The 13,912-nt window shown below is 47.7% G+C and overlaps 5 protein-coding genes across 5 annotated transcripts; 2 read left to right on the top strand and 3 right to left on the bottom strand.

Moving 5' to 3' along the window:
• Positions 1-272: 272 nt before the first annotated feature.
• On the bottom strand, positions 273-1,555 carry FOMMEDRAFT_116782 (uncharacterized protein). The gene is made up of 4 exons (XM_007262216.1): positions 1,158-1,555; positions 1,043-1,104; positions 841-965; positions 273-771 (listed from the first exon to the last, which is right to left on the bottom strand). Exons 3-4 carry the CDS (start codon positions 962-964, stop codon positions 467-469), a joined length of 429 nt encoding a protein of 142 aa, XP_007262278.1. The 5' UTR covers position 965; positions 1,043-1,104; positions 1,158-1,555; the 3' UTR covers positions 273-466.
• Positions 1,556-2,763: 1,208 nt separating this feature from the next.
• Positions 2,764-3,562, top strand: FOMMEDRAFT_144286 (uncharacterized protein; the record flags this gene model as incomplete). Its single annotated transcript, XM_007262215.1, has 3 exons — positions 2,764-3,015; positions 3,075-3,508; positions 3,529-3,562. The coding sequence occupies exons 1-3, from the start codon at positions 2,995-2,997 to the stop codon at positions 3,560-3,562; spliced, it is 489 nt and encodes a 162-aa protein (XP_007262277.1). The 5' UTR covers positions 2,764-2,994.
• A 68-nt stretch (positions 3,563-3,630) lies between these two features.
• On the bottom strand, positions 3,631-4,542 carry FOMMEDRAFT_16739 (uncharacterized protein; the record flags this gene model as incomplete). The annotated part of the gene is made up of 4 exons (XM_007262214.1): positions 3,631-3,966; positions 4,025-4,116; positions 4,182-4,288; positions 4,316-4,542. Coding segments are annotated over 2 exons (213 nt in total), but the record flags the coding sequence as incomplete, so codon positions are not given.
• Positions 4,543-5,711: 1,169 nt separating this feature from the next.
• Positions 5,712-10,096, top strand: FOMMEDRAFT_101759 (Ca-transporting ATPase; the record flags this gene model as incomplete). Its single annotated transcript, XM_007262213.1, has 10 exons — positions 5,712-6,287; positions 6,400-6,652; positions 6,727-6,808; positions 6,926-7,268; positions 7,394-7,538; positions 7,680-8,092; positions 8,174-8,807; positions 8,902-9,192; positions 9,293-9,495; positions 9,589-10,096. The coding sequence occupies 10 exons, from the start codon at positions 5,712-5,714 to the stop codon at positions 9,895-9,897; spliced, it is 3,249 nt and encodes a 1,082-aa protein (XP_007262275.1). The 3' UTR covers positions 9,898-10,096.
• An 808-nt stretch (positions 10,097-10,904) lies between these two features.
• Positions 10,905-13,714, bottom strand: FOMMEDRAFT_16737 (uncharacterized protein; the record flags this gene model as incomplete). Its single annotated transcript, XM_007262212.1, has 6 exons — positions 12,185-13,714; positions 11,913-12,061; positions 11,640-11,791; positions 11,409-11,514; positions 11,042-11,328; positions 10,905-10,966 (listed from the first exon to the last, which is right to left on the bottom strand). Coding segments are annotated over exons 1-6 (828 nt in total), but the record flags the coding sequence as incomplete, so codon positions are not given.
• Between the last annotated feature and the right edge of the window lie 198 nt (positions 13,715-13,912).

The following is a 13,912-nucleotide window of genomic DNA, read 5'->3' as shown; positions in this document are numbered from 1 at the left end:
TGGCTGAAACACCTACTTAAGCAAATGCAACTTGCACTGCCTCGGAACTATCGAGATGTGGAAACCTGCAGAGGGATATTTGCTTGTATACTCGGACCTACAGATCTATAGAGAGTGTGCGCGTGAAATTTACCATCTTAATATTATTGTCCCCAACCAATTAGTAAATGGGTGTATTATTGACTGAGTTTGATGTACTGTAGAGAATGGATGAAGATTCCATATTTGTCATAAACGACGAAAATGACAAAAATAATCATCTGTGTATTAATATCTCGACTGAGAAATTTGAGAGAGCATAAGCGTCAGTACATCCTTCAGATGACGATATTAATAATACAAAAACCGAGTGGAGAGTAAGGGACCAAAGCCCGATGATACTCGTTGCGCAGTCCTCATATATAACCTGAACAAACATTTCGAATCACTCTACCCATCAGCCAATACCCGAATAGTACTTAATACCTCAGCCATCAAATTCACTCCCATCCATCCTAACACCAAACGACTGTCCGATATTCATACCCATCAACTTCATCTTCCCTACCTGACTCCTCTCCTGCTGTACCTTTCTCAACTCCTGTAACTGCTCTTTACTCATATACGTTTCTTTCTCTGCTACGGGTTTCTTGTGTGCACTGGAATGCGCGCGGAGGTCTGCGTCGGGGTTGTATGTGTCATCCATTGGTGGAAGCGTTTCGCCGTTCCGGAGGAGAGACATGCGACGTTCGTAGGATGAGATGTTGTAGTATTTTTCGTGTGGGAGCGTCGCTGTCGAATTATTATGAAATTAATTCCTGAAAATGAGTAATCTGGGGATGGAGGATGGGGAGAACGGACCTGTGTTATAGTCTTCTGCAAATTTTGCAAATTCCTTTTTGGTTTGGTCTTTTGAAATGATTTCGGGGTTGATCATGCGTTCTTCGACGAGCCATGTTCGGAACTCTTCTTCTTTTTCATACATACTATTAATCAATTTCGTTAGTTAAAGTTAATCCGGGAAGTTAAGACTAGTGCAAGTTCATGCAATGCAGACACTTACTTCGATTCGTTTATGATACCATATTTACCCCAGTGAGACGTCGAAGCGCCTTTCTTTTTCTTCTGTAGGAGAAATGAGTCTCGAGAAGTGAACGACAGTGAAGACAATAACATACCTTGTCCTTCTTCGATTTCTTCTTCTCCTTCCTATCTTTGTCTCTACTCCTACTCCGCTTCCTATGCTTGTCCTTTCGCTTCTTCCTATGCCTGTCACTATCACTCGAGGAACTAGAGGAGCACGAACTGGACCGAGACCGCCGTCGTCTGTGTCGTTTCGGTGAACGCGACCTCGAACGACGTTTACTTTCCCGATCTCGGTCTCGTTCTTTGCCTTTGGCTCTTCGAGGACTCCTTGAGCATGAACGCGAACGCAAAGGAGAGGGCGTGTGTGAATGGTGTCGCCGCTTCCGAGTTGGTGAGCGTGAATGTGAACACGAATGGTGATGACGCCTGTCGCGATATTCATCTCTGTCATGTGTATAATCACGGTGCCCTGGACTTCTGTCTCTTCCCCGAGGCCTGTCCCTATGCCGGTCTGCTGGATCGCGGAGGTCGCGGTCGCGTCCAGACATGACTGTTTGGATGCAAGTTATAGTAATGGTTCGTGGTAAGAATATTCTTGGAGTAACATTAGCAGAAATAAGAAACAGTTTCTCACGAATATAGTCAAATATCATCCTTTGAGCACCGCCGTTCCTTCGAACACCTCCTTTAAATCTACAACCGGACGGTCAATAAAGTATGAGGAGTAAAAATACTTAGATGCATGCCATTACTCCCTGTCTTCTAATTTGAAAGAATCCGAAAGGATATTTAATTGTATATTAACTTAATACTAGTGAAATTGTGTGATTTTTGACCAAGCGGCTATAATCGATATTTTTCGTATTACTCGTACATAATCATCCAGAATAAATATACACTATTGTACTCTTATTATGAATAGCTACGATTTGTATGTCATATCGTGGAAACTGAGCAAGAATATAAATTAATATGACGTGTATAATTGAACAAATGTAACAAAATGAGACATGGTCGTAAAAATAACGCACGCATATACAGCAGCGAAACAGAGGGTACATCCACTAGTATATAGAGCTCAAGAACAATCCCACATAAAAAGGAGAATGGGAGTAGAGGGAGGGGAAATGATATAAATATAAATAGAGGTGTCGAAGGGAGGTGTCGGATGGAAATATGCTAGCGTGACGTTTGGTCGCAAACTGGTTTTGTGACATATTCATTCTTTTCTTACACTCATATTAATTTTCTTGATGCTCCTAGCAGTCTGAAAAAACTCACGCATATAGAATTATGTATTATTAAGTTATTTGTACAAGAAACATATAATTTTTGATGCGTGAGAAGATTCAAGTAAAAGATGTTTAAAGGAATGCTTCGGTCTGGTAGTTCAATGGTCGTGAGAAGCATACTCCTCTTCTGTCGCGGGTTCTGTCTGCGGCGATTTGTCGTACTAACTGGTGGGCATCACTAATTTGCAATTACATTCTTTTCCTTCCTTCGACACTCACCTTCACGCTTAACATAGTTTTCACGTCATTTTTCTGCTGCATCGCCCGGACCTTACGCTTGAGCGGTTGAAGTGCCTGTGCAAGATCGAACTTACGAAATAAGAGAATACCAGAGTTCTTTCTCGTCTAGCTAGGAATTCGTACGCAATCTGGTACTGGTAGTCTCAAATCAATTACTTTTATCGATATTTTCTGGTGTTTCACATTTCCGACATGGCTGTTGTTCCAGTTTTTGCGTCAAAGCTAGCGGGACTTGATACGATTGTCTCTGTCTGCTATGTTTGAGAATTCAAGTCGCACTCCGGTCTAATGTGTCAGCCCTGGACAGACCATATATAAACTTCGCGTTTCTGGCCATTCAGCTTTTCCCATCTTGACTTCGAACCGTTATCTGCCAATATCCCCACCTTCAGTTACAATGTCTACGCCGAGCTCTTTCGTTCGTACTCTGCCCTTCGTTCCTCATACTAAAGCAGCCTATACTAATACACTTCCTAGAGTGAAAGCGGACACGCGGGCGTGTCTTCATGTCCACAACCCACCATGACCAAGGCTGACGAGTGCAGGCACCCGTCCGTTAATGCTCCCACCGGCTGGGAGCTGTATCTACCCTGGCTAGCCCAGCGCCCCACGGGTACCCTGCCAAATCAGTCGAGGGACCCTCACTCAGGCGGAAAAGCGTCAACGCGCCCGAACGGGGGCTACGAGAGTCCGTCTTATTCGACCTACGTGTTCAAACAACTTCGCCGGTCGGCGGCGGCTGGCACTGCCGCCTCTCCTGCGCTGTCCTCAGGTTTCGAGGTTGTCGACATTGAATATATAGAGACACCGGACCTGCCTACGTTCTCACCAGCATGTAACAGGGCGGTCCAATTTAGAGCGCGTGGTTTATTCGGACTTGGCCTTTTCAACGTCCCGCAGCTCGACGAAATGTATGCAAATACGATTACAGTGGCAAGTCCGCCTTTTGCAGTGGCGAACAATGAACCGTCTAGGAAAGGGAGGGAAACGAGATCACGACGTCCCGCGCTTCAACGTTTGCCCGTTCCCGTCGCGGAACTCGCGGAGGCAGCCAGATGTCCCATCAACAAACGTCCCAGCAACAAGGCTAGTCCTGGTTGCGATTGGTGGTGGCCCGCAAATGGCCAAATACCACAGCGTGTTGGCCTCGGGATAATCAATGTCCCGCAGATGTCAAATCCATCTCCCCATTCGATGGTTACAGCGCATTCCCGCAACGTCGGAAGAGGACGTTCGGCAGAGCCGGCTCGGTCGAACTCGTTCCTGGGCTGGCTGAAGAGAAAGATTGCCTTCTTACGTCATGCTAGAGCTTAGAGTCATCGGGTCATAAGGAGGACCGCAGGACGTACGCGAGCGGGCTGAGGTTAAGGTTTGTCTGATTTCCTTTTCATCTCGTTGTCTCATATCCATCCTAACTCCGTCTATAGGTGTAGCAGAATTGTTGAGGGGGAGCTTAGAAAGTCATCTTACCCGGACCAATGCGAGCTGGAGGATATTGGCAGGATGCGACAGCAAAGAGTTAATAAGCATTCCTTGTCATTGAGTGACTCCCGAGTATTGACACTGATCAAAGAATTTTGGCAGGATGCTATCCTGTAGGGGGACTGGATTCCCTCTTTTCTAGATCATGTAGTCGAGCAGCGGGTCGTGATTGTCGAGATGGGGCTAGATGCCATTTTATCGGTCGTTTCAGACTGGGACGAGCGGCGGGATCCGGTCGTCGAGGAGGGGCTCGAGGCCTTCTCCTCTTTTTTCTTCTTCTTTCTTTACAGGTGCGAGCGTCGGGAAGCGATCGTTGAGGAGGGGCTGGCCTCCCTTCTTGTAGATTGTGTACCCGGGACGAGCGGCTGGACGCAACCTTCGAACAGGGCCTGGCCGCCTTCTTTGTTGGCCGTCTCTGCTGGGATGGGCGGCGGGTGTGATCGTCGAGGAGGGGCTGGCTCCCCGTTCTTGTCGGTTGCGTCCCCGGGACGAGCAGCGGATGCGATCGTCGAGGAGGGGCTGGGCCCCCTCTTTGTCGACGGCATCCCCACTCGCGCAAAAATGGGTCCCATTAAAAGGTTGCATGCACACGTATGTCAACTGCACGGGTGGCTCCCGTGCCCACTCCACCCTTGCCAAAGGGTTGGGGCCCACTCACATAACGTAATGCAGTTCGTTGCTTGTGTGAGGGGTGGGGTGGAGTGGGGGAGAAATTGCTGATTAAGTCTGACTTTCTATCTTCCACTCCTCCCCGTTGGTTTCGCCATTTTCTCTCTCTCTCTCCATTTTGTTACACTAATGTCCCCTAGTTCTCCGTGCTTGTTTGAGCGCTCAATATGCTGGTCTCAGTGAGGCGAGCATACTAAGCCAAGGGTTATCCATTGGTCCAAACGTCTGACCTTCTTTTGTCTTTCGAACTCTACGCTAATGGCATCGTCTTCCCATATTTAGAGTGTACCAACCCTCGCGCTGACATTGCCACCGGACAACGGCGATGTCGTTAACCACTCCCGACGGGCGGGGCGCGAACTATAATTTATGTCCATATGCGTACAACGTACTTAACGAGCGAACGGTAGGTCCTCGGGGCTGGACTCCTCTTTTCTTTCCCTATATCACGCGATGCTATTTACATCCTTCTATCCCTTCTCCCTCTCAATCGCTGTCTCTCATCTTCACTTCGCCTTACGCTTGTTATTGTTCCGTTTTGTCGCACTCGCGTTATGTATTACGTATCTCAGCGCGCTCCACCCTGTCCTATTTCTGTTGTGTTCCACGTTTGCTTTAAGATGCTCCTTTCTTTGCTTTACTACATTCTATCGTTACTCCTATGTATGACGCACACACATGTTGTGTTCTGTTGCCATTGCTAGATTGATGCTTCGTTGCATAATGCACTAAAACAAGCCCTCATGACTACACATCGCCAAATTATTAGGCCAAGCGAAGAAAGAGCACGAGTAAGGCGTATATATTAGGAAGGTAGTTCGCACGACTATCAGCGACGCGGACACTCCGGTTCAGGCAACGACGTGTCTACTCTGGTCCTGCACGGAACCAATGTCCTCGAATATCTTTGTCGTTCTATGACCGCCTAATCACGTTTACCACTGTCTAACTACTCTGTCCATCATGCACGCCCACCAAAAAAAGCGCTCAGCCTCCAACGAGCTCCCGCTCTTTGCCTCTCGCACAGCAGGTGCAGGCACAGGCACAGGCGGTCACATCTCCTCCTTCTCAACAGCCTCCTCACTCTCCCGGCAGCCGCTCGCAGGCAGGGGCCCAGGCTATGCATCCCTAACCCACCAACAGCGCGACGCCTCTCCCCCGGCCTCCGCTTACTTTTCTGGCTTCTCAGGATCAGAGCAGCAGCCCACCGCCTCTGAGGACGCCAGCGCACACTTTGCGTATAGCACTACTCTTAGACGACATAATACTCTTACTATTTCTGACTCGGGACATATGTCTGGTTCTGCTGCGGGACCTTCTTCTGCTTCTTCTGCTTCGTCTAAGCTACGCTCGCTGGCACGGATTGTTAGTAACGAGGGCGTGGAATTGTTGGGACGTGTTATCTCTGGTAGACCTTCCACCGAAGCATACCGAATGGAAGAAGGTTTGATGATGAACGGGTCTGCGAATGTTAATGGGCATGTAGAGAAAAGTACGGAGGAGACGCCATCATCTATCCATGCACACACAACAGTAGAGGTACGCGTCAGTCAGCCTTGCCTCAATACTTATTTATTTTTACTCTATTTTATTTTATTTCTGTCTTCCTTGATGAACGTAACTAAGCATCATAATTTTGATAATTTGATAGGACATAGCAAGCCACTTCAACACATCACTCACAGATGGCCTTTCCTCCAGCGCTATCCCACCTCTCCGAGAAATTCATGGCTACAACGAGTTCTCCGTCGCCGCTCCCGAACATGTCCTCATCAAATTCGTCAAATCGATATACGAGCAACCGCTAATTCTCTTGCTTTTTGGGAGTGCTGTTGTGTCCGCTGTGATGCATAATATAGATGATGCGGTTAGCATTACGATTGCCATTCTAATTGTCCTTACTGGTACGTCTCTTCAGCTACAATCTGTCTTAGTAATTACGTTTCTGAAAGTTGATTTTTTTTCTCCTTCTCCGCAGTCGGCTTCGTACAAGAACGGCGGTCGGAAAAATCACTAGAAGCGCTAAACAAGCTAGTTCCGCACTATTGCCATCTCACCAGGTCCGTCTCTTCACTTTTACCCACCCCTACTTCTTCTCGAACGTAACCACACTAACTTCTTACCCCTTTTCCTTCCTACCCCCTTTAATCCTTTCTTCTCTCATTTGAAATGAATAGAGACGGCCAAACAACAAACATCCTCGCAAACGAACTCGTACCCGGTGACCTAGTCACATTCTCAGTAGGAGATCGGATACCTGCAGATATCCGACTTACGACTGCTGTGGATTTGGAGATTGATGAGAGCAGTTTGACGGGGGAGACGAAGCCTGCTGTTAAGAGTATTGAGGCTGTTTCGCGTGGGACGGAACAAGCGAGAACGGGTGATACGGTTGCTCTTGCTGAGAGGACGTGTATTGCGTATATGGGTACTTTGGTTAGGAATGGTCACGGAAAGGGAATCGTGATTGCTACTGGTGGACAAACGGAGTTTGGGGTGATCTTTTCGATGATGCAGGATGTCAGTACTATTCTAGTATATCCATCATCCATCATCCATCATCCATCATCCATTCCTTTTCCCTTGATCGTCTCTTATTATGTGTATTCCGACGTTTACTTATACTTATTTTTAAATATTTACAGGTCGAAGAAAAACGCACACCGTTGCAGCTTAACATGGACGAACTAGCCAAGAAGTTATCTATGTTCTCTTTTGGTGTTATTGGCGTCATATGCGTCATTGGGATCTTACAGAAGAGACATTGGTTGGAGATGTTTACTATTGGAGGTTCGTCCGCCCTTCTCTTTCTCCTTCATATATTCGTCCCTTCTCCTCCATATATTCGTCCCTTCTCCTCTCATCTTCCCTTTTTTTACTTCTTTTTGTTTTTGGAAAATGTTCGTGCCGAGCTGACTTGATTCAGTAAAGTATCCCTTGCTGTGGCTGCTATACCCGAAGGTCTCCCCATCGTAACGACCGTTACGCTCGCTCTTGGCGTTTTGAGGATGTCAAGACGGAACGCGATTGTCAAAAAGCTACCTTCTGTGGAGGCGCTTGGGTCTGTTAGCGTGATTTGTTCTGACAAGACAGGGACGTTGACGAAAAACGAACAAACTGTCATTGAGATCTACACGGTCGACGAGATGATAGTCGTCGAGAATGGGAATGGGAATGGTCTGCCGCCTAATACTAAGTTGACTCCCACTTTGAGGAAGGCGCTACAAGTTGGATCGGTATGTAATAATGCACGAGAGAACGAATTGGGTGTATTCGTGGGGCAGTCCACCGATGTGGCGTTGATAAATGTTTTGCGAATATTTGACTTGTCGGACCCGCAACCGGTACGTATAGCTATTCCTCGTTTATCGTGAACAAGGGTTCTGGAACTAATGATCTCACTCCCGCGTCATGTAACTTCACAGGAATTCAACCGCCTCTCAGAACGTCCGTTCAACTCCGAGCAGAAGTACATGGCTGTGAGCGGGTCCTTTATGAATGACCCCGATACTCGGGAGCGGTGTTATATGAAAGGTTCTTTGGAATCAGTGCTCGACCGATGCAAGTTCTACTACGTTTCAGACGACGCATCGCCTGCTCTTGACACCACTTTGCGGAACATGATCCTTGCAAAGGCGACGGAGGCGGCAAGTCGTGGGTTACGAGTCATCGCACTTGCGTATGGTTTCGGTTCAGTTGATACCCTCGATCAGACTCAAAGTCTGGTATTTGTCGGGTTCCAGTGTATGCTTGACCCACCGCGTCCGGGAGTTGCAGATTCGATCGCGGCATTACAAGCTGGAGGTGTACATGTTGTGATGATAACTGGTGACGCAGAGCATACTGCGTTGGCAATCGCGAGACAGTTGGGTATGATTGTGCCTTCTGGAGGTGCGGGGTGCGTGACGGGAACTGCGATTGACCGGATGTCACCTGCGCAATTGAGAGATCGAATTGGGAGTGTTGCGGTGTTTGCGAGGACGACGCCGAGGCATAAGATGGCGATTGTGGAAGCGTATCGGGCTCGTGGGGATGTTGTAGCGATGACGGGCGATGGGGGTAAGTAATCCGCTTCAACTACTCACTTCATTATCAAAACCAAGAAATTCTTGATCTTTTACTAACGTCCTTCATTTTCTCGTTTGGGTTCCAGTAAACGACGCCCCTGCACTCAAAATGGCCGACATCGGCGTCTCAATGGGCAAAAGCGGTACAGACGTAGCGAAAGAAGCAGCAGACATGATCCTCGTCGACGATAACTTCAGTACAATTCTCTCCGCTGTAGAAGAGGGCAAATCGATATTCTATAACATTCAAAACTTCCTTTCGTTTCAGTTGAGTACGGCTGTCGCGGCGTTGACGTTGATTACGATGAGCACGATGTTTGGATTGCATAATCCGCTTAATGCAATGCAGATTTTGTTTATTAATATACTTATGGATGGTGCGTTGCTTATTTCATTCTCCTCCTTCTCTCGCTTCTTTGTTACATTGACTGAAGTTTTTTGGGGTTCTTTTTGTTGTGTGTGTTTGCGTTTGTGTAGGCCCGCCGAGTCAGTCACTTGGTGTAGACCCGGCGGATCCTGCTGTGATGAGAAAACCACCTCGGAAGAAGGACGAAGAAGTGATTAGTAGACGGGTAGTTGGAAGGGTGGTGTTCTCTGCGTCTGTGATCGTGTTTGGTACGCTCTTTATCTATGCGACTGCCCTTGGCGATTCACGGATATCAAGTCGGGATCAGACGATGGTACGTACGCACAAAATAATTCTCCTCCTCTTCGCCACTTTCCTCTTTTCTCATCTAAAAAGGATTACTAATATATCAACCTCAACCACACAGACATTCACAACCTTCGTCTTCCTCGACCTCGTCTCCGCACTGCAAAACCGAGGACTCGGATGCCACCTAACTCAAAATAAAATGTTAATCACAACAGTCGGGATTTCCGTCCTAGTCCAACTCGCACTTGTATACGTTCCGGTAATGCAGAGGGTGTTTCAGACGACTGCGTTAGGTGGAGCGGATGTGATTACGCTTGTGATGTTGAGTGGGACGGCGTTTGTTGTGCATGAGATGAGGAGACGGTATGAGAGGTGGTTGAATGCTAATGGTGATTTGGGAGGGGGGATTGTTGGTGGAGTTGTTTGAATGAAGTGAATGACTTACTCCTGCTGCTTTCCGACCTGTTCATCCTTTATATTAGTGGTTTTGATTGATTGTTCGTTCGTTCAAGTGCATTGTGTGATTTGATAGATTGATGGGGAATGGACCTTTTTCTGTGTAAATATTATACATGTGCATATATACTATAAACTATAGTTTAGTTTAGATCTGAACAATGTAGAAGACAAGGCTATCTCTTCCGACTCTGGGATGGAAGCCCTATATATAGATTCAGCAACATCAAGACTTGCAACAATATTTTAAAGATCTTTTCCGGGGGAAACAATATCAAGGTAGGTTCTTGTGCAGATACAGTACATGAATAGCGAACCATCTAAACATCACCGCCCATCTCATTTATCTGTCGAAGCAAGTTGGTAATCAGAGCCTCGAGCTGCTCGTATTTAACTCTCCGTTCTTGCATTGCCTACTCATCTTGGCAACACTGTTGGTACTTCTCCCATATGTCTGCACATTGCCGTAAATACTTTGCATGATCACCATTTTGGAACCGTTCTAGCATTTCATCCTTATCCAGTAAGCACTGTTCTTGTATGTATTGCTCATAAGTGTCACGCTGCAACTCCATTTCCAAATCTCAGGAGAACAGGCGTTGGATCGCTTGTGTGGCTTTGGTACAACATTGTAAAAGGCTGTCGGCGGGACTTGGATAGAGCTATAGGTGTCGGGAAGGTATTAATAATATTGGAGACGAGAGAAATCGATAGATATCTGGATGCTCACGTCTGATGAATACATTGGGAAAAAGTCGGATTCATTATAATACATTGTAGACTTTGTAAAAGTAAAATACATATTGTATATACATTGCAAATAACTGTAAGATCCTTATAATTTTATTACAATGTATATACAATACTTACATTATGTTTTACAAAGTCTACAATACATTATAAGAAATGCGACTTTTTCCTGATGACTAGCCCAACGCGGATCAGGAATTCATTGTATGGGGCTGAGAGGCAAACTACGAGCAGGTGTAGTCTATATAGTGGTTTAATCAGCGCCGAGCGGATGTACCACTGTCGTCCAGCTACACGCAGAACGCAAAACACCAATCAGCCTTATCCAGTTACGCGAAAAGACTTAGGGACTGGAGAGCACCCACCTTTCCCCCTCAAGATCTGCGCAACGCTGTCCTGCTGACTCAAGAAAGTCTTCTCACACACCTCATTCAACAAACACTTCTCCCCACTCTCGACGCTCTGCAGCGCCTGCAAAAACTCTCTTCCCTTCTCTTTCGGCCCAACATAACACAATTGAACGACGACGAGTGAACCTTTGTCGGCAGGTCCGGCAGTGAGGAGAACGTTGGTGTAGAGTTCGCGAGGGGCGGCTTTGACGCAGTCGCGGAAGTGTTTGATGAGTGAGGCGGTGGTGTGTGGGTGGAAGTTGCTGTCGCGAGGAATAAAGATAAAGGATAGGTATTTAGAATACACCGACGGAAGAAAGGGTAGGGAGACTGGAAGACGTACTAGATGAGGTTCCCTGCAAAGACGACAGGAACGGGGTACGCTTTCGCCTTGTACCTCGTCACGACACCGAACGCAGGTCCAGCACCTCGAAGTGCCCACCATAAATCTGTATAATAAAAGCAAATCCAATCATTAGCGATCGCATTTTGCTCTTTTCAATGTTTTTTGGAGGGGTGGATATGGAATAATGGGTAGTGGTGGTTGGAAAAGCGTAAAGGAAAAGGAACTGACCAGGATGCTCATTCTCGCTCACATAGACGACGCTTCCGTCTGCCAGTACCATCTCCACCTCAACAAGCGCGTCGATTGACAGTCCGTGTAGACGGGAAAGGAACCCGAATCCACCGAGCATCATCACGCTCGAGCCCACGGGGTGCGCTGCCCTACAACCGCAGAATCGTCGCGTAAGAAGAAAACAAAATAAAGTCAAATTTGTACGCGTCAGTATGAAAAAAACAGGAATAAATTTCGAAAGAAGAGGGAGAGGAGATGAGAATGACGCACAAAGGAACATGATACGGAATACTCGACAACATGTTCCCATTCGCAGACGTAGCAGGTAACGGGTGCGCAGCAGTGAACAAGTCGATGTCTTTCTGTTTCACGCCTGCACCGAAGGAAACGTATGCATATGGGTGAACGGGTGCAGCTGCCTATTTGATTTTTATCGTTCGTGTTCCGTTCCAAATCCAAACACAAGTCGCATAGATTAAATCGTCGGTCAGTAACACGCACGAGATACGAGATAAGATGCACGAGAGGAAAACGTCACTCACGACAGACAAGAACCCGGGCCTCCCCGTCGCCGTCCCCGAGCCGATGCCCTCGGAAGAGGAGTCAACAACCATGGGCACACTCGACGGTCCCGCCCCTGCTCCCACACCCCCGGAAGAAGAGAGCGGATACGCGGCAGTAGCAGTCGTGGTACTAGTACCACCCAGACCAAACGCAGGCTGCTCATAACCCCTCTGCGGCCTCACACCCGAGACGTATGCGGGAGCTCGCGCACTCGCTGGGCCGCTCATGTATCCGAAGGGGTCTACGGAGCGGATGCTGAAGTTTTCTGGACGGGATGTGGTCGTGGAGGAAGGGTCTTGAGCTGGGGTTGGAGTTGGCGCAGAGGATGTATTGTTTGCTTGAGCCTGTGTGGCGTTTGTTGGTGTAGGAAGAGTACTAGAAGTAACCGCAACACTAACACCATCAGCAGACGAGGGAGAAAACGAGGAGGAAGGGGAAGGGGAAGGAACCATTTGTCGTAACCCCTCCATAACACCACTCGGGTCAGCTAAACCAGCAGAGACGGTCCCAATCACATCTGCAGCGTCTTCTTTCTCTTTCTCTTTTCCTTCATCCAAGTCCACATCCATGTCTACGTCGCTTAGACCCTTCCCGTCATCACTGGCATTACCAGTACTGGTAGCCACTGTACTACCAGCGGGGGTCGTATACGCCGTCGAACCAGAACCAGAACCGGACACGGACATAGACGTGTTGGTGGTAGTGGAAATGTAGGATCCATCATTGGAGATCGTCCGATCAGTACCAGTACTGGTGGTGTTTGAGCTCCCGCTCCCTACCACGCTCCCGGAGGGAGACATGCTGTCCGAGCCTACATTTGGAAACTGGTCCCCGTCCTCGCTTTTATTCTCACTATAGTTGATGGTTCCGGTTCCTGGGCCATGATCACGAAGGTCGACAGTAGGTATACCGGAAATACCAGATACAATGGAAGATGACGTACGCGTGTTGGTATCGGCCTGGGTGTTATCGAGTCGACGACGAATTGGAGGAGAAGGCAAGTTGTCTTTCTCCACTTTACTTTCATCTTCGTTTTCTTCGCTGCCAGAGCCGTCCATTTGAAGGAACTTCGCGACGAACGGGTCGCGTGGAAGACCTGTAGACGTATCGAACGGACTTCGTCTCCTCTTCCCCGTTCCCATTCCCATTCCCGGTTCATTACCATTCGAAGGGTTTCCGTTCCTCTCGTCATTCCCGTTCCTGCTCTCCTTTTTCTCACCGAACCCGCCTGTTCTCTCCTCTATCACGCTCGAAGAATCGCTTTCTTTCGCCTTACCCTTCCCACCGACACTCTCCTGAATCGGACTATCCCTCAACCTCGTAAACCCACCATGCTCCGATTTATTATTAGTCTCTGGAACGGGGCGAGGCATTTCGATATCAATATCATTCAATCTCGAGAGGTCAACAACGATGTCCCCGTTAATTGCCCACCCGGCTGTACCGTACCCCCCAGCTTTGATGGATGGGTAGAGGGTGTGGTCTTTGCAGAATTTTAGGATTCTGTTAGGAAGTTGGGTTAGAATTAGTGAACAGAGGAAGGAGAGGTAAGGATAAGAAAGTTGAAACTTGAGGGAGGTTCGGGTTTAATGGAAGCTGAACATGGCGGCCGACAAGCCACGCCAATTTCTCTTCAGTACTGAAGAGATGAAAATTCAAACTCCCGCAGAAACGCAAAAAAAAAAATAATTCTGATGTATGCACTC

The sequence above is a fragment of the Fomitiporia mediterranea genome (genome assembly GCF_000271605.1).
Source record: "Fomitiporia mediterranea MF3/22 unplaced genomic scaffold FOMMEscaffold_1, whole genome shotgun sequence".
NCBI lineage: Eukaryota > Fungi > Basidiomycota > Agaricomycetes > Hymenochaetales > Hymenochaetaceae > Fomitiporia > Fomitiporia mediterranea.
Note: the sequence above shows the minus strand (reverse complement) of the source record. Positions and strands in the feature narration are given on the sequence as shown.

Bases quoted from the DNA above. Each gene is read 5' to 3' on its own strand.
- FOMMEDRAFT_116782 (XM_007262216.1), bottom strand. From the start codon at position 964: ATGTATGAAAAAGAAGAAGAGTTCCGAACATGGCTCGTCGAAGAACGC. The intron at 772-840 runs GTCCGTTCTCCC...ATAATTCGACAG, and splicing joins TGCAGAAGACTATAACACAG to CGACGCTCCCACACGAAAAA.